The sequence below is a fragment of the Gallus gallus genome, chromosome Z, assembly GCF_016699485.2.
Source record: "Gallus gallus isolate bGalGal1 chromosome Z, bGalGal1.mat.broiler.GRCg7b, whole genome shotgun sequence".
NCBI lineage: Eukaryota > Metazoa > Chordata > Aves > Galliformes > Phasianidae > Gallus > Gallus gallus.
The window spans coordinates 8,340,594-8,361,041 of NC_052572.1; the positions used below are offsets into that span (position 1 = coordinate 8,340,594).

Sequence of the window (20,448 nt, forward strand, 5' to 3'; positions counted from 1 at the left end):
TCAATGTGATCTACCTGGACTTCAGTAAAGCCTTTGACACTGTCCCCCACAACATTCTCATGGAGAAGCTGGCTGCCTATGGTTTGGATGGGCATATGCTCCGCTGGGTGAAACACTGCTGGGTGGAGGGGCCCAAAGAGTTGTGGTCAATAGAGTTAAATCTCGTTGGTGGTTGGTCATGAGCAGTGTCCCCCTGGGCTCAGTACTGGGACCACTTCTATTTAACATCTTTATTAATGATCTTGATGAGGGGACTGAGTGCACCCTCAGCAAGTTTGCAGATGACACCAAGTTGGAAGGGAGTGTTGATCTGCCAGAGGGGAGAAAGGCAGTACAGAGGGACCTGGATAGACTGGATCGATGGGCCAAGGTTAACTGTATGAGTTTTAATGGGGCCAAGTGTCAGGTCCTGCATTTTGGTCACAACAACCCCAGGCAAGCCTACAAGCTCGGGGAGGAGTGGCTGGAAGGCTGCCTCGTGGAAAGGGACCTTGGTGTAATGATGGACAGTCAGCTGAATATGAGCCAGCAGCGTGCCCAGGTGGCCAAGAAGGCCAATGGCATCCTGGCTTGGATCAGGAATGGTGTGGTGAGCAGGACTAGAGAAGTCATCCTGCCCCTGTGCTTGGCATCGGTGAGGCCTCACCTCGAGTACTGTGTTCAGTTTTGGGTACCTCAGTACAGAAAGGACATGGAGGTGCTGGGGCAGGTCCAAAGAAGGGCAACAAGGCTTGTGAAGGGCTTGGAGAATATGCCCTCTGAGGAGCAACTGAAGGAACTGGGGCTGTTTAGTCTGGGGAAAAGGAGGCTGAGGGGAGACCCTATTGCTCTCTTCCAGTACCTGAAAGGCGATTTCAGCAAGAGCGGGGTTGGTCTCTTCTCACTGGTGACAGGTGACAGGAGGAGGGGAAATGGCCTCAAGTTGTGCCAGGGGAAGTTTAGGTAGGATACCAGGAAACACTTCTTTGTGTTGTTAAGGGTCGTTAAGCACTGGAATAGGCTCCCCAGGGAGGTGGTTGAGTCACCATTCCTGAATGTGTTGAAAAACTGTTTGGATGTGGTGCTCAGAGACATGATTTAGGGGTGGGTTGTTTGAGTTAGGGTAGTATGGTTAGTTTGTGGTTGGACTTGATGATCTTTAAGGTCTTTTCCAACCCAAGCAATTCTATGATCCTATGATTTACGAGAAGATTTCTACATCCTGTGACCTTTACTTAAGACAGGATACCCAAAAGCTCTGCAAACAAATAAAAGGGGTTGCTGATACATTATCAAACATGATTGTATTGCTGAAGTTAATGAATTGTTATTAAGTGAGATGGGGGATGGATCATGTGTGTGCTTTTAGCTCACCCCATCATGAAACAGATTGGATAAGTTGAGGAAATTAAGACTCTAACTGCTTTCATAGACAAGCACCTTGCATTGAGCTAAGTCAGACAAAAACACTGAAGTTAGTATATCTCAGGAATGAATGACACCTTGCTGAACTTAATATGGATTTGTTGCCTTAATTCAAGTGCCCTTATTATTAGGTAGTAGTATGAGGAGCTTCAATTTACCCTGTATTCAAGGTGTAAAGACTCAAGCTTTTCCATCACAAAAGGTCTGCAGGACTTGTAACCTACAGGATATACATTTTCTCTTATTTGTTTATCCTTTCAACAGAGTGATGATATAACCAAGATCTCCAATGCTGCCAAAATAATGGAGCGGATGGTGAATCAGAACATATTTGATGACATTGCACAAGGTACAGCCCTACTGAGAGATGATGTTTGCTCTCAAAACAGAATTCCTGCAGATGAGCAGCCGTAACCATAGCAAGAATCACAGCAGGTCCTCTGGGAAAGCTGGCTCTTAGTAAAAGAAGCAGGCAGAGGTTTTGGCAAAAGATACCAAGGCAGTGGTTAGCATCGGAAGATTGGAGCACAGTGCCTTTCTATGAAAACTGGTTTGTTGCCTTATGGTATGCTGGTGTCTCCAATGCTGAATGTTAGACAAATAGAGCTAAAATGAGCAGTGCTAGCAACCTGCTGGCTCACACAAGGCAAAAAAGGACAGCAAGCTGCAGTCATTCAAAAGACATGCACATCAGCCCTACTCTGTGCAGGCCGGGCCAGCAGGTCTGCTAGGCGTTGTCGTCCCTCAGCAGGTAGTTCCCTCCTGGATGCAGGTCTTGGTGGCAAAGCAGCCAGTGCAGAGCAACCCTCACATAATCACAGAATCATAGGATTTGGAAGGGACCTCTGGAGATCACTCATATATGTAGTACTGATGCTGTATTGTAAGGGTTTTCATATCTTTGCTCAGCTCCCTCTTGAAAGGCTTCATCTAGCTCTGAGAATGACTTGAGGCTACTTCTTGCTCTCACTGCTGCTTTCTTATTCATCCTTTGTCTCCTTTCAGACCATCAGCCTTTTGTGTGAGGACTCGGTGCTTGGTGAAGTGCAGGACTTAAGTGTTGTTTTGGAGTGAGACTTAAAGGCTGAGACAGCTTTTATACTAATAACTGTGTTGTATCGAGGCTGTGAGAATGACAGAGATTCTTTTAAAGCTTGTCTGGTACTCCACCATGGTTAAGTATTTCAGATTTTTTCCACGAGACTTATTCTTTGATTTTGGTTTTAGATTTTAAATATTTTGAGGATGCCTCCGATGAATACAGGGACCACAGGGGAACTCTCCTCCCGCTCTGGAAGTTCCAGTACGATAAAACCAAGAGACTTGCAGTTACTGCCATCTCCTGGTAAGTCTCTTTAATGCAAACTTGCTCTCAGTTCTGCAGAGAGTGGGATTAATTGTCGTGCCACCTTACAAGGCAGTGCTGGTTTCTGTGGAAACAGTTTTTTGAGTAATTACAGTCATCTTCTTTGACAGCATCTAAACACACCACGCACTTCTGGATTGGAAGCACCTTGTGTGAGGCTGAGCATGTCAAGCCTGGGACATTCAAAAAGATGGAGACACGACAGGTGTGGGGCAGTGCCAGCGCAAAGCGAGTGCAGTTAGCAGGGCAAATAAGTGTCCTCTCTTGGGAAAGCAGAGATAGATGGGACATATCTTTGGATAATATGCTGTAAGAATCAATCCTGAAAAGCCCGAGGAAGGAGAAAAGATGATGCCGTTTTTGACAAGAAATGTAAAGCAGCAGAAAGGGAAATGCAAACATTGCGTGTACCGGTTACATTATCACCGTATGTGGTAAGATGCTGAAGCACTCACACCTGGCCCTTATACAGGACAGTGGCACGTGTTTCAGGCACTGCTGAGACAGCAGTGGTGTTTGTCTATTGGGTTATTACACACTTCTGTTTAGCAGCCATTTGACCTGCAGTTCACTTTTGTTTATTTACTCCTGGCCAGACTGAAAAGTATCATTCATACTTTCAAATCAGTTCATGGTCATTGCCATGAAAAAACTTCTCATCAACCTGAATGAATACTTTACTTTTCAACATATTTGATCCTCCTCAGAACTGGCACTGGCTTGTTCATGCAGTTGTGTGAGACTTACATAGCTTCTGCCCTGTGCTCTCCTACCTCCTCTTGTTGGTGGAGCAGTGTGATACATCTGTGTCTTGCCAAGGATCTATAGAGAGACAGAGCAGGGTGGCTATCTTTCGTTCTTTCAAGCCATTGCAAGATTTATACTTTAATAGAATACTGAGGAGCTTGTGTGAGAATTACAAATCATACTGAAGTGAGATGTGAAACTGGGAAAAAAGGCATCTTTTACATGCCGTTTGTGTTGCTATTATATCTGTCTCCATGTAATTGTAAGAGAAAGATGGCCCAGAAATTGGAAGAATGACCCCAAATTGTTTTATGTAATAAGCTTTTCTAATTTAATTTTTATTCTCACATTGCTATCAGTGATGGTGCTTTTAGTAGATAGAACAGGAGCAAGAGAATTAGTATTTACCCAAGTAAAAAAGGAGAAATATTTTTATTTTATCAATTCAGAATAGTCAGGGAAACACTCACTAGGTAAGTTTCACGTCTATTCATTTCATGAGTTTATGGACAGCAACAGTATTGAACTGTCCACACAGAGCAGAAGTTATAACAGTAGATGGTTTTCAAATAAGGGAATTTGGAAGGTACAATAGCTAATTACTCAGTCAGCGTGCTTTTACAAAACTGATAACTAATTGAACCAAAAGAGAATTTCCTTTCCTGAGCTGTGGTGATGGATTTTTGAACTGACACCTGTTTCTTGAATCATCCATTATTATTTAGTGATGGTTAAAGTAAGCTTATTGAGCATTATTCTTTGTTGAGTTAGAAACTGCTTTATTCTGGCCTCTGAAAGATGGAAGCTAACACATTCCTGCCTCTTTCCTTTCTTCAAAGACCTTATCTTTAAAAGTAAACTTTACATAATCATTAAGCACATAAGCCAAGAAATGCTGGAGATTGGCATCATATGTAGGTCTGTGCCCTTTTTATCCTTTTCATCTACTGCTGTGGTCTTCAGATGTTATATTTATCTTATGCATCTTGTGTCCAGGAGAATTACTCATACATGAACTTTACTGGTGTGTATGTTCAAAAGGGTCTGGCCCTTAAGACCGTATGTAGTCCTGTGAGAATGGACTATGATATTAAAATGTGAAACACTGTGCATTCCTCTTGAATTATGTAGTTAATTATAAATGCTTTCTTACATGAATTTTCTCATTACAGGAATCCAAAGTACAAGGACCTGTTTGCAGTGGGGTATGGCTCTTGTAAGTAACAAATACAAAAGTGACATTTACAGAATTAAAATATTAAACTGGTGCATTGAGGTTAAATCATATCACACTGTGGGGCATAGACTACATCTTGTAGCAAGGACTCAATTTAATAAGCAAGTGTAAACTGAGATTGAATTCAAGATAGGGACTATACCTTTACATTTCATGACGTGAACATTCAGAAATGCATAGGTGTAGACAGTGTTAGCCAGGATAGGTATAGACAGTGTTAGCCAGGATTTTTGGCATATAATAGTGCTGACTCTCCCTTTGGTCAAGGACTTGCCTCTAAAAGTACCATGTAATCCCTTTAATCTCATCTGATGTGATTGGCATTTCCCTGTCCCTGCCCTTCTAACTGCTTAAAGACCAGGTCTGTTCTGTTTCATCAGAAGCTAATCGTGAGAGACATCTCTAAGTATAAGCACATTGTCCTCTTGGTGGGGAACATCTTCCAGAGGTGTCTCTAGAGGTAAGCTCTCCATTAGGGCATGCCAGGCCTGAGTATTGTGAAAAGGCACTTTTCCTGCTGTAGTGTTTGGGATTAGATATGAAATTATTATGAGCTGCTATGGACATCTGGTTCAGAGGTTCCTGTGGTAGTCTATTACAATTTCTGTCCGACGTCACTGCCCCCACATTCAGGAAATGGAAAAGAATTCTAGCAGGCTGATATTTTCTCACCCTTTTTATGCTATTTCCACACCTTATATCTACACGTCTTATCATTCACTCTGAAATGAAACAGAGAGGGTCAGAGAAAAGAACAGCCTTGAGAAGGCAGCAGAACTTTCTCCTTGCTTCCAGAAAAGGATAGACTACAGAATGTTTCTTGTAATTTGTGAGAAGGACTGGATGCGTTGACTCAGCCAGTCCTCATTGTTTCTAGCACGACAGCTGTGCTTCTTGTCTGAGTGTTAGAATTTACTTTTTGAAGTAAAAGCTGATTACCTCATAGAGCACTCTCTGACAGATTAGAGGGAGCCAGAGACAGAGCCTTGGCTTTGCCCACCTGCCATTTCAGTTGCTCTATATCTACTTGCACACTGCAGATATACTTTTTTGCTAGTGTTTTTTGGAATGAAAATGTTATAGTCTGTTGTGAGTGTTCTCTACTAACAAAGCAAATTGCTTGGTGTTTATTTTTAGGGAACACCGATTTTGAATGGATGCAGAAGGATCTCAGTTGTGATAAAATGGCTAATGAATTCACTGCTGGGAAATTAAGTCATGTGGGATAAAAAGCTCAGCAGTGGGCCCAAGGAAAATGGTTGTTATTCAGGAAAGAAATAAAGAAAAATAAAACAAAACTTCTGGATACAGCAGAAGAAAAATAGAAAGCTACATATAAAGCAGTAGGAGAAACAACAATCGAAAACTAAAATAAGACAAAGACAAGATCTGTAATATAGTGACATCTCGATTACTGTGTGCAGTTCTGGTTGTGAACTCTGAGGAATTATGTGTTTGGCTGTGGGAAGATGGGAACGTGTCCAGAAAAAGGCACCAAGGATGAGCAGAGATATATACGATGACTTCTACGTCAGCCAGCATGAACAGACTCGTGCTGTTAACAGGCCTAGGGAGAGAGGATTTGATACGGGTCTATAGAATCCTGAGCAGCAAAAGTGAAAAAGGGTCAAATATTCATTATTGCCTATAACTCAAGGATGAGGGAGACCATATGAAATTATTGAGCTGCTGGACTAATACAAGTTTAAAATAGAATAATATGATAGGTAACAAAATTGTGAACCTTTTCCTCCCATCCGCCATGCTTTGGAGGACAAAGATGTATGTGGGGTCAAAAGATCAGCTCACAGAGGGGCAGTTTGCTGCTGGCCATTACCAAGGACAGGTCCTCTGATCCAGTAAGTTCATAATTGCAAACTGCAAGAAACTCTGAAATTGAGGTAGTAGAACAACTTTTGCTGTGATCATTGTGCTCTGTAATCAGTTACTACTCAGCACTCTCAGAGAGCAGATACTTGGCTACAGGGGCCTTTGGTGTGGTCCCAAATACATTTTCTCTTGTATTTCTCTGTGCTCTGACAGTAAAACCAGACGAGCTGTCTTCATTTGTACTGTAAAGTTTAAAGTCTGTGTGCAATATTCTAACAATTGATTGTTCTTTTAAAATGACATTTTTCTCTTGAAGTTCACTCCATATGAGCCCAGGAAACATTCCTATTAGTTTGTTGAGAAGCCTGAATTGGCCTGACAATTTCTTTAATCCAGCAGGCAGCAGGAATTCTAAAGAACAGATTAGGATCAGTCTTTGCAATAGGAAAGCGTGGCAAGAAGTGCTCAGTGTATTCTTCGCCTTGTCCAGCAGAGTGAAATCTTACTGTGCTCACAGCTGCGATGCTCAGAGTGCAGTAATTAGGCAGGGTTTTCCCACTGCTCTGCCACCCAGCTGCAGAAGGGGAGATGAATCCTGGCCAGAGAAAATAGTCCTGTTGTCACATGGGGACTGAGCTAGAGCCACAAAAAGAACTCAGCTCTTTGGATCTGTGGTGAGCATAATTACATCACCACTCTTTTGTGCAGCATGCATTTGGCAGTGCTGCCAGGGTACAAGGAATACATTTGTCCTGCTGCCCAAAGTACACTTTTTGAAACAAAAGATCCCTTGTTTTGTGTGGGTCCATTTCACTCCATCATGGTGAATTCTTTACAAATAGGGTCCTAGTTTGTCTCTTGCTTTTGTATCTTATTACTGGAGGTTTCATCAGTAATTTAATTGGATGAGGTTTCTGATGCTAAAGGCATTTCTTTGGCATGTGACAGTCCCATCTGAACAAGGGAATACTGTCATTGCAATTTGCAATTCAGGATCTTTGCTGCTTGGCTAGAATTAATTGCTATTCCCATCAGGAGGAGCTGTCTTTCTGGTTTTGTTTCTGCATAAGTGAGATTGCTGGATTTCTGGCTAGACTGACAGCCTGCAGCATAGGTTTCAGAGCGCTGTTGTGGGTGTTGGGCTTGTGCTCTGCTCTGCTCATGGGAGCACAACAAGCCCAGGCCATAGCGGTCACCTGAATTCATGTTCCAGAAGCAAGTGTGCTTCTGACAGCGTTCAGAGCTGGCTTTCTATGTGCAACTCTTACCTGCACATGAGACGGGAAGGAAAAAACAGTATCTGCCTGGGTAATGTACTTTCCCCTGCTCTTACTTTGCACTCTGTGGGTGTAACTTGCCAGTTACAAGAATGCACGAGGAGTACAGGCTCACCCCAGAACACTGAAGAATCTGGTAGAGCTGTCTAATCCTCAGTTCTTCACAGTGAAATGACTCTTTATAATGGGGTCTAGCATAGGCACAATTGGACCATGTGGAGGGGCCTATACTGCTCTACCTGTCCCCTGTAAATTCAGGATGAGCAGTGCTAATGCAGAGTGCTTTTGCTGGTGTGACTGCATCTGAAGTAAAAGTTATTATTGCCTCTGTGACTGAATTAAATTGGTGTAAAATCCCGGCAAGAGCTTTCACAGGGAATAACTGTTTAGTAATAGATGTCCTTTTGATTTGTGATGCTGAGCATTTATGGTTGGACACTGAGATAACAGACCAGTTCTTATTGTGCTCTTCTAGGATGTAGTGTCACAGGGAGAAGGGGTATACCTACAGTCTTGTATTTTTCATTTTCTCAAATGCACTGTCCAATGAACACGGACATCTTTCACGTACTGCTCACACACACTGAAACTGTTGGATAGACATTGCAATAAGGACATGGGGGACACAATGTCCCCAATTAGGACATACTCAATGTTCTTCAGAGATAACAGGGAGAAGAAAAATGGGGTAGGTGTCTTCAATAGCAAGGCACTGCAGCTTCACCTCTGTGGTTTGCAGGCATTGCGTACTTGACTGAAGGTTTCATCCCTCAGCGGATCTTCCAGGTCAACTGAATCAATTCATCCTTACCACCAAAGGATGAAGTGCAGCTACTCAAGGAGCTGGCTGCTCTGTCACACTGAGAAACTTTTCCTGTAGGAGGGGTAGTGAAGAAAGATAGCAATACAAAAGTGAAATAAGTTTGCATGATCAAGGAGCATGCTTCTCTTGCCTTGCAGAGGTTCTAAGATTCCAGAGACAACTTTACCCACAATTGGTGGTTCTGTGATTATATGATTTGCAGAATCAGGACTTTAGATTGGAACTTAGAATAAAGAAAATGACTGGTAACAAAATTTGCCTACTTCTGGAGGCTAAAAGCCATCCTGCAAGGGACTGAGAGTGTGTTTCAACGTATGCCATTTTTTCCCCCTCTTTATTGTGCAGGAAGCCTGGACCCCCTCTAGAAAGCAAACTGTGGAAAAAAATAATCAGTACAGAATTCCCAACCCACTGTTCACTCCAAAGATTTCATGAAAATTAAAGTCAGCTTCACGTTACAAACCAATTAGGCTTATACAGAGCCTGTTCCAAGCCCCAGAAGTTTCTTCTAGGACAAATACTTTGTTTTCTAGCAACTTCTAAATATTTATTTGAGAGGCATATATCACAAATAGGGGAGGTCAAGGTAGGAAATTCATTAGGCATTCTCTACCCTGGTGGTTTCAGACATGCCTTTTACAATCACACTCAGTTTCCATGTCAAAACTCCATCTGACTGAGAGTATTTCATCCACTCACCCTCTGAAGGGGACTATGTAGACTATGTGTTGGACTGCGACAACCCTCAACATCCCACATTCTTCCTGAGTACAAACACCATAATCAGACATACTGATCTACTTTCTCTCATGTGTTCTTCATTCAGAAGCACAGTTTTACCTCACCTGATGGTCCTCACAGTTTTAGACCAAGTCATTGAGTAATCACAGCTCATGGCAATGGTAATGGCTGTCAACAATGACTGGCATAAGTCTTTGAGTTTTTGCTTTCCAGATTGTAGCCTCCTGTCCTTGATGTAACCTTCATTCACAAAAGGACACTTGCAGTGGTACCCATCTAAGTATTGGGATCAGAGCACACTGTAAAAGTAGCTGCCTTTTTCATCATTTCTGTGCTAGCCAATGGTTTACATCATTATACAGATTAAAATAAAAATGCCAAGCAGTGCAGAACTAGAAATGATGCCCATAAATCTGCAATAGGAAGCATCTCTATTCATTTCTGTTTACAGCTCTGCTTTAGGCCCTGACAGCGAACCAGGTTTTAATCCATCTAGTATGTGCTCTATTAATTCCATATCTTGTAAGATTTAAATCACATGTTATGATGTACTTAACAGAATGCCAAGGGAATATATGACATATTCTTGTCAGTGCAGTTACTTCATCAGTTACCAGTTCATCACCAATCACTTCACCAGGGATGGCAGCTTTGACAAGACATTTACCCTCTCCATAGCTCTGGGGACCTTGGTAATAGAGGAGGCAATTTAGCAGGAGGACTGGGATTCTCACATTGAAAGAATCTTACTGCATTTAGATAACGTCTGTGATCATTAATTTGTTTTAACTACTTATTATAATGCTACAGTGCTTTATCTGAGTTTTCTCTAAGGTCTCAGTCCAATTATGGTATCAAAAGTATCAAAAACTTATGAAGCCCAGCTCTCTGAAATTCTCAGGTACATTAGATAGTCACAGAAAGTGGGACTGAAAAATATTTCAGAAAGTTATTAGTCCATCTAAATATAAGGTAGTATTTTTATTTAAAATATGAGTTTGAGGACTAAGCTTAGTCCCACTTAGCATGCAATGCAATGGCAAGATTGAAAGCAATCCATGTGACAAGGACAGAAGCATATGTTGGACAAGGAGAACTCTGCAAGTCTGAAAACTCAATTTGACAGTACAAGCTGTGGGTTTGAGGGCAGGCTGTGCTCGAAGTTGTATGAGGTGTTCACTGATAATTTTTCTCACTGCTGTGGCACAGCAAAAGCCAGTAAATGTAGCTTGTGGAAGATAGCCTGTACTGGATTTACATAACTAGCAGCTATTAAACTTGGTAGATTCTGATGAATGACCAAAGAGCTTTAAGTAAAAGCACCAAGAAGATTGAATGCTGCCTAAGGAATTCAGATCTCTGAACCAGATCACAGAAAGTCTCTTTCAGATGGCTTTTGGGATGTATGTATATTTAAATCATGCTCCCAATACAGACACAGAAGACTGCTGTGAGTGGAGTTCCCTACTAATCTTTCTGTAAGCTGCATGAGTTTATCTCTATATTGATAATACTGAGACTGAACACATTGTCAGAGAGAGAAAAAACATTTTGGATTTATTAAGTGAATTTCCTTGTCTTGTGTAAGGGTATGTGCATGTGATTCACATGAGGGGACTGCACTGGAGTTGGCTCTCCAGTCATATAACAGCACCTGTGCAGTGCTGGGACCAGAAGACAGCTTTGGCCTTGTGAGCAGTAAAACTGCTGTGGTTTTCCAAGTGCAATATCACAAGGGCTGGTTGGGATTCACGTGGCCCACAGTTGCATGCACACACTTCAAAGGGAGACTGATACTGTAGTCTGGATTCAGTTTGCTATTTGGGCTATATTTATGGAAAGCACTAAAATGACATAACAAATCCCAGCTTTCAGAAGATGTCTCTGTGTCAGTTCAAATGCTTGTGCTCAGCAGTGATCTAAAGTTGCTGAAGTTAAACACGACTTCAGTGTTCAGAAACCCAGGAAAATCACTCTGACTTTTGGTAGCAGTTTTGACAGCTTTGTTGTGCCAGCATGGTGACTCAGCATTGCCTTTTAGCTGTGGGTGTGTTGCTTACTGACATGGGGTATTGGTACTCTAAGTTAGAAAGACTTGTCACTATTCACAAATGCTGATGATGGTGGTTATTAATGGTGGTTGGTTTATTAGTGACATATTAGGACTTGAGGAAGAAAAATGAGGCAATCAGAGTTAAAACATAATTGTTGCTTAGTTGCCAGTAATTTTAATTAGTTATATTTGTTATAGGCAGACAGGAGCCTCACTAAATAATATGCCAAATTGCTACTGTAAAGGAACATCATAATGCAGAAAACAAGTACAACCACATAAGCAATGAGGAAAAATTAAAAGGGAATATGTGAGTTTTATTTGTGAATTGCTGTAGAACATCTTTATGGACACTCAGCATGCCCACAATGGACACTCAGCATGCCCACAATGCTGAGAAGGACCCTGGAGAACATGGGTCTGCTCTATTTAATTCATGAGTGTAGGGTGCACTATGAGACTTTTCATAGCTGTAAGGAGCAATTCCATGACTACACTGTATTGATTAAAAGAGCCTGTTGAGGGAAAAAAAAAAAAAAAAACACCGGAAAGAAACAAAACATAGCATTTATATGCCTCTGAAGCAAACATATCAAAAGTAACTAGGCCATGCATGTCCATCCTGCAGTCTGCAAGCCGCATGTGGCCCAGCACAGCTTGCTTTATGTTGGCAGCTCTTGAGCTATCAGCCCATCATCAGCCATAACCAAGCAGTGATGTGCTGTTAACCTCACCTGGGCTGAAACCAGGGCCTGGGCAGGGTGCAGTGCCAGCTCAAGTGATAGCAAAGTGATGGCAAAGAAACAAAAAATATGCAGCTGTGCTTTCCATTTTGATAAAGGAATTTGAGAACAGCTTTCAAGATAGCAAAAAAATATATCAAATTTTTTTTTTTTTTTTTTGGTCTATTTGTGACTCCATTTTCAGTCAACATAAATACATGACCTTCACATTTTCAAGTGGAATCAGATATCTACAATCAGATATTTAATTCAAAAATAACACCTGCCATTTTATTCTCTTGGTCCGTGATGGCAGAGGCAGATGTTGGTGGTATGACAGTAGAGACTGAACCTTCCCCCCAGTATTCCATTACATTTTGTGGCTGTACAACAGATGGCAGTAGAGGGGCAGGGTTACAAAATACTGTCTGGCATGGAAGTGCATAAGAAGAGAAGGTATGGAGCTGAATTACTCCATGGGGAAAAAATATCACCCACTGACATTCATGATGTTTGATTCAGCAGGTGATGCTTCAGCAGTGACAACAGCGACAGTGGGTCACCTCTGATAGTATAGATTTTTACTGGAGTAGCATGCAGGCTCTTGTTCATTGCTGGCAAAAATGCAGAGCTAATGGTGATGATTATGTTGAAAAATATTGTTTTGTAGCTGAGAATTTGCTCTAATGAACAGTGCTACTGTTTGTTGTAGTTTCTATTGAAACAAATAGGAGTCATTACTTTCAGAGCGACCTACGTGCCTGCAGCCCAAGACAGTTCCTTTTCACTCATTGTGGCCCAGGCGAGCCAGAAGGTCAGACATCCACAAGGAAGGAGTAAGCAGAAAATCACTGCTGGTATTTTGATAAGACAAATATCTGAGAGGTGGTGAGAAATGGAATAATCAGATTGAGGATACCGAGTGATTTAAAGCTCTTGGTAGGAGAGGACTGGAATTCAGTCTGTTTTATGGTGTCCAAGCGTAAGTGTGAAGAAATTCAAGGCATAATCTGTATGGAGGCTCCTACCTCCTACCCTGGGGAGCTGTGATATTTTAAAATAGTGACCTCTGGCACAGGAGGAGAGATTTTGCATAGCAACTCTGAGTTTCAGAGAGCCTTCCTTCACTTAGTGCTTAAATGATCCCCCTAGAAAGGTATGCTTACTTCTGGTTTTGAAATGCCAGGAAGGAGGATGACAAAATAGAAAGTGTTCAGAAAAGAAGGAAGGAATCATCTAAGGAGGACTGACCTGGGGAAAGAAGTCAAGGAGTTCAGTTTGTTCAGCTTGTCAAAGGAGAGCTTATTAGTAGGTTGCATCCCGGTCTGTTAACTCCCCGTATTGGGCAGACAGATCATGTAACAAACAGCTCTTTAATCTCCCAGACAAATGGTGTAACAAGATCAAAGAGAAGCTGGAGCTTTGTAAATTTAGGCCAGACAAAGTGTGGGTTTTAATAGCAGGTGGGTAATTGAGAACAATTAGTTTTGTCGCAGTGAATTCCCAATCTCTGGAAATTTCTAAATGTGGACATTTTGAAGGTGTAACATTTGTCTCCAGGTTTTGCTCTGCAGCAGCAAATTTTTTATTTAGAACAAGAATTAATGTAGAAAAAGCTTACGTTTTTAGTGTATTTGTTCTTCAGGAGCCTGATTTATTCAGTCTTTTAGCCTTTGCAGAGGCTGCTGTCAGCACTGTCTCATGTCAGAGACCTTGGAGTTCACTGGAAAAACATCTGTATCATTCTCCATGGTGTGGAGGTCTTAAAACATCCTCCCCCACAGAACTGATGTTGGAAACTTAAGCCATCACACATCCCATTTATTGGGATAACTAATTGTGGTCAATTATGTATAATTGCACTGAAAATTACAACACTTTTAGGTCTGTTTTCCAAATACCAAATATCTCTTACCGCACAAACACACTCTGGGAGTGTAGAATTGACAGTAGCTATATACTTGTCAAATCTATTAGTAAATACAACCCAGTAAGTACAACATGCTGTGTGAGTCATGTGAAAAATTAATTTCATTGCCGTCTTAATTACTTGTGATTTAAATACTCTGAGCTTTGCCTGATTTTTTTCTTGTCTTAACCTTTTGTTTTGTTTAAGTTAATTAATTTTAATTTTAAGTCTTTTGCTGTAGCATTTTGCTAAGCATTAAATAATAAAGGGCTCTGTTGATGTGTTTGGGGAAAATGACATTGAAGAGATTTTTTGGAGCCTGAGGATCAAAGGAACTGCTCAGCCATCCTGTTCTGTCTCTGGTGCATTGCAGGCCATTGACTTCTATCCACTTACCTGTCTGTCTACCCCAGTTTGTTTAATTAATGCATTTTGGTCCACAGGAGATGAAACATTTGTATGCCGCAGTCTTACCTGGTTGATAAAACCAGGCTGACTCTTTCCTTTTTTTAGCTTTGTCTCTGAAAACAGCTACATTTAAGTCACTGTGGGAGTGATCTTGTAGCACTGCATAACAGAAACTGGGTTGAGATTGTTTAACTGTCTTTGCCATTGATGTTAATTGATGTTAATTAAAGTGATGGTCTCATAACAGAAATCAGCTAAAAGACTGTCTTCCCTTCTACACTGGGAGACCCCTTCATTTGGCAAGAGATGATCAACAGATGATGAGGACAAGCAGAACAGCTCTATACACTCTTGAATGTGTCATTATATGCTGCATGCATTTCAAATATTCTTTTTCTGAAATACAGGTGTTCTTACGCCTAGACTCTATAAGAAAAAAGGCATTTATAGCTTAACTTTTCCATAGCAAGAGTCCTAGAATCGAGTCTATTACTCACACTCTATTGTAAACAACAAAGATATTACTAGGTCCCTGGGCACTAGTGGCTTTGGTGGCTGGGACCACCCTCAGCAGCATCACTGTTCAAGGGCTGCCAAGGCTGTGTTACCATGATGGATACTGGCTCCCCATTCCGTAGGGAACATCCCATGACTCCTGCACCCAACCCTGGCACCTACTCTGTTCCCCTAGTAACTCACGTTTAGATAGACAAATAGCAAACTAAAATCTAAATAAAACAAAAACCCATGTAACTCAGCCAAAATGTTTTTACTTGTGCCAGATACTTTTTTCCTTACTAACTATATAGTTTGAAGGACTTGGTTTTATTCTTGCTTTATTTTGCCGTGCCAAAATCTTCATATGAGCCACAAAGCTGATTTCTTAATCTATTCTAGTTCTATCAGAGAGAAAATAGTAGCAAAAGTATGAAAATCCAATCTTGATTTATTTGCATTAAGACTTTGTAGTGGAGGTTCACAAATGTGTAAATGCACCAAGGATGGGAATTTTGTAAAATCCTTTTTTTACCAACCTATATCGCTGTCAATAAACCAGAATTATATGTCACTTCCTTCAGAGGAATTCCAGAGCCTCTGCAAAAGAGAAGGCTAAACGAATTGCTTTGTTTAGCTTCCGTACTGCTCCACAAGTATCTCACAGATGATAAATGCCAAGGAGGCCTAGGAGGCAGTGCAGGCACATAGAGGCATTTAATGGAGAGTCTGGAATGCCGTAGGTTTGCTGTGGTTGTCTGCCAGGAAATGGCTCTGGATTCAATGACCTGGGAGATTTCTCCAGTTGTTCCTTCTCAGACACAACTGCAGTTGTGAAATCAGCCACATGGATAAGGATAACCACTGGCTCGATCAGATTTATTTAGTGCTTAATATGCATAGTTTACTGTGGTTAATCAGCTCAAAAATTTCAAAGTCTTTTATAGGAAGATAGAGCTATTGTTCATCTGTCTTGGCTATAGGAAGCAGTGCTAGTAGTTAAGTGTAGGTGTTGAAAAATTCCACAGTCATATAAATCATTTGAACAGAATTCCATGATTGTTTTCATGTCAGCTATTGCAGCCTTAGGGGTGATCGGGTGATGTGCAGTCTTCAATTGCATTCAAAGTCTTTCATGCTAAGGAGTCACTTTAATGCTGAATCCTTATGTAGAGTCTGTAGTTCTGCAAGCAGTTCCCTTGGGGCAAAAGAGTGGATTATCTATGTGGGTTTCTTCTTTTTTAAGCTATAGAAAACATCCTCATTTCAGTCCTGTGATGTGGAAGGTATTACAGGAATTCCTAATGAGCACATCAGTGTGTGGCTGAGATGCAGGGGATGTACCAGCTTGAAATAAATTTGATGTTTTTCAGCTGTAATGCTTAAGTACCCTTGAACATGCTACTCCAATCAGTTTGTTGTGTTAGACGGCACTGTGACAGTACTTTCATATCAGAGCCCTGAGATGAAATCACCTATCTTCTATCTAAGTCAGGTAGAAAAAAAATAATCACAAACCGTGAGGTCCACAGGGCTTGTGGTCAGCAAAGCTGGTGGTCAGCCTTCTGTACAGGCATCATTAGCAGTGGTGTAACTGTAACTGGGACTAGGCTGGCCAAAGGGACGGGTCATTAACCAACCTGCCACTTTTACTGCTTTCTTTCTCGAACTTATCTTGACATTATGCTGAGTGCTGTAGAAGAGTCTATGCAGAAAATGTGGATTATACAGCACTGCTGTATGTATCAGCATGAGCAGCATGCATGTTGATAAACCCTGCGGTGATATTATAGTGCAGAAAACTCTTAGATTGAAAACATATCAAAAAGTAAACAAAAATTCCTTTGTTTAGCTTCTCTCTGTGGCTTTATCTGCCCCTTGATGCATGCAATAGTAGAGCAAGACCATATCTGTAAACGCTGTTTTTACAAACCACTATAGAGGAAAAGGTCTGTTTTTATGTAGTAATCTGACAAGCTATAATAACTAATAGTTGTCTCTTTTAACAGCTGTCCTTAAAGCTGTAAGGACAGTGAAATATATTTTTATTTGATAAAAACAATGCACTTTAAATCATTTTGAGTGCAGTGTACAGATTTATGAAGTCTTCAGCAAAAGGCTGTTTGACATATGAAAGTGAGAAAAAAGGAAGAGCTAGGAGTGAAAAAGGTAATACTAATAAGCATTGGGAATTTATTTTTCAGGGAATAAGGAAAATTTCTTTGGCAGCCAGGAGAATTTACCCTGAGGGTGGTGCGCTATTGCCAACTCTGATTATTCAGAGATCACAAGGCAGGCTCTCAAAATCAGGAGATTATTACAAATGATAAGACTTGACTTCTTTTTATTTTCCTCCTGTGATTTCAGCGTGGAATATGTTTGGTGTTTTAAAACCTTCCTTTATTGGCATGAAGGCTGGCTAAGAACGTTTCATTCTGAAACAAAGCGGAACTTGTGTTTAAATAATGAGGCTGAGGCTTGGGAAAAAAATCTCCTGCTACTGCAGCACTTGTGATACTGCAGGAGTTTGCAGCCCTATTGTAGCTCCTGCCCGTAAGATGCCCATCATGAACACAGAGACAGTAGTTCCCAAGTTAATGGACTTTTGACAAAAGCTCCAGTTGCTTTGTGGCTGCGCAGATCCAATGAGTTTTGCCAAAGTGACAATGAGTGCCAAAATGACTTTTGCCATTTTATGTGTTTTGTGAGACTGACTTGCAGCTGGACTCTGATCCTTGGAATACAATTAAGAAATCACTGGTAAGTCGTGGGTCTGATCCATCTTTGCTAGATCGGTACTCCTTGCTGTTCGTTTGCTTTCTTTAATGTTATGCTTTCTTATCTGTTAGATTGCTGCTATGGCTGAATTACGATTTTTAATGAAATTTTCTGAACTTGACTTCCCAATGAGAAGGATGAATTAAGTCTTGCAAAGGAGTGTTTGAGCTGTATTTTCAGATTTGCAAAAAGGTTTTCAAGACTTCCAGCCAAACCTCAAGCCCCACTGGGATCTTCCATACTTTAAAGGCATCAGAGCTTAGCTTCTTCCTATGTGCCTGCTATACTGCAGAATCTCTGACAGCTTGTAGTTCTTCCAGACTTCACAGCATGCCCTGAAAATTGCAATTTCCTTTTCTTATTTGAAACAAATTCTTATCATTTCTTGCATATGGTTTTACCGCTGACAGTCTGTAGTCCCAGCCTGAATACTAAGACTGTGATGCTGCTTCTTGAGTTCTGCTACAGTGTATGAATGTCTTCAGCTGAATTCTCAAAGTGGAAGCCACAGAAAAGGAATCTCTGTTAATTTACAAATGATCAGTTGGGACCACATTCTGTGTTGACCACCAGCTGATTCACATTTTAAGAAGCCATTGTCTTCCCAATTTGAATTGTATTATTTCTTGAATCCTCAGCTTTCTCCAAGTCTCTCTGAGTGGCATTTGAACTACTGATCATGTATTTTTTCTTTTACTTAACACATGTATTTACATAACTGCAGATTTAGTTAAAAGATAGGAAAAACGTGTCATCTCCAGCTGAACTGGAAAACAAAGTTGTTGTCAGTTTGAGTAAACAGCTTCAGAGCAGGAAATCTGAAAATCATGTATAATGACTGAGATAACTGAGATAACAACAAAAGCTGACTGCCAGTAGGGGTGATGACCACAGCTGACCAGTATTTTCTGTGGTCATGACATTCCCTGTTGTGTTGAATAGGAGAGGGCAATCATGGAATTGCTAAATACTGCTAGACTGTATTCTGATTTCATGACCAGGCTTATCAGTCTCTCTGGCTATGGGATTATATTTAAAATGTGTTTATTTAAAGATCAGATTCAGCCTACACTTTTCATTGGGAAAGTATCTGAGTATGTCTTCCTTCTGCATTAAACTTTACTTCTAAAGTTGGAGCATACTTCTGTGTTGGAATAAAAACTCTTGAATAAAAACACTGATCTGATTTTAACCTTGCCTATTGCTGGGTTGGTTTCCTACAAAAGCACAACAGTGATACACAGTCAGACTGGAATGAGCCTCTAGAAATCTTTTACTTGGTATCAGGACAGGCTTAATTCTGCCTAATGGCTTACAGCACACGTGGCACTTCTTAAATCAATGTCTTAATGCTCAAGAAGCTGGCAGCTCTGTCTCCACTTAAGCGTCCTGTCCCAGCATCGTCAGATTCTCTTGCTGGAGAAGAAGCCTTGAAGACCTGACACTCCTTGCCACGTGGGTTGGTGTTTCTCCAAACCTGAAATTCAGAAGTAAAAGGCCAGAGCTTGGGCTGGAAACTGGGTGGAAGATTTCCTGCTTCGAATAGGTGGCATGGCAACAAGATGTCCTTCTGGACATGTCTCCATATGGCAACAGGGACCCTTTTATTCCTTGTGTGGATGTGTATGCTGAGGGTCTTGAAGTTCATCACAGACTGTGTCCTGTCTGTTGTCCTTCTCTGTGGAGAGAGAGCCCTGCAAGGGAACACCTCCCCAAAACAGGATTCTACTGCATGAAGACATACACGCCTGAGTAATGACCAACAGTATACTTTGCTCCTGGTTGGGAAATGTTCAAAGACCACTTTAGTGCCAAAGGAGCAAAGGGCATTGCTACCTGGAGCCCTGTCCCCTTTATTGGCAAGGAGTGGGCTGAGGGTGTTTACAAACATTTTGAGGATGCTCCCATGTTTTCCCTTTTGTGTGTTGTTTAAAGGCAGAGCAGATCATAACACTCAGTATATCCCCTGGAAAATACATTGGCATCTGCCTATCAGCTGTTCACAGGATGGATCTATGGATCTGCTGGCTTTGTAAGAACAGAGACCCTGGTGAAGGGATTTGGTGTTGTACCACATATGTTAATGTTGTCTGACATACCCCTCTGTATTATAAATATCCCTATCAGATAGTGGAACAGCATTAATTTGTACATGTTTTCGTGCCAAATTTGCTTGCCTTTTCTAATCAAATATTTACAAACATTCTCACCATGCTGTCTGGCATCATGAGGCAGCTCTCTGAACGAAACCATTAATTTTATGCTGCTCAGCATCGGCTGATTAGATGCTTTGTGGAGGAAGAATTGATATGAAAGCACAGAAATGAAATCAACAACACTCCTGCCAAGCGCTGTAGCCTCTTGCTACATGTTGCTTTCATTCACCAACTGGTTTCATTCATTTATCTGAGGGAATAGTGAGTGGATTTTATTAGAGAATTGCACAGGCTGTGAAGCAGCACTCAGGAGCATGACAGTGTGGCTTCTTTGCTGTTTTCTTTCTGCACCTCTGCTCCCAACACCAGAGGTCAGCTTTCTGCTGTTTGTTTGAAGCACTTTCAGCTCCAGCTGTGACATCTACGCATTGCAAAATATAAAGAAACAAACAGGAAGATCTCAACCTCCTCCAGGCTAAACATTATTTGAGAAATGTTGAAA

At 41.2% G+C, this 20,448-nt stretch overlaps 1 protein-coding gene across 3 annotated transcripts in view; it reads left to right on the top strand.

Annotated features, from left to right (window-relative positions):
• Positions 1 to 20,448, top strand: part of DNAI1 (dynein axonemal intermediate chain 1) — a 135,036-nt gene that overhangs the window by 33,154 nt on the left and 81,434 nt on the right. For all 3 annotated transcript variants that reach the window (XM_003642965.6, XM_015277448.4, XM_040656597.2), the window contains exons 10-12: positions 1,669 to 1,753; positions 2,632 to 2,749; positions 4,690 to 4,733. In XM_003642965.6, coding sequence (XP_003643013.1) covers positions 1,669 to 1,753; positions 2,632 to 2,749; positions 4,690 to 4,733 — 247 coding nt within the window. The remainder of the gene's footprint in view (positions 1 to 1,668; positions 1,754 to 2,631; positions 2,750 to 4,689; positions 4,734 to 20,448) is intronic.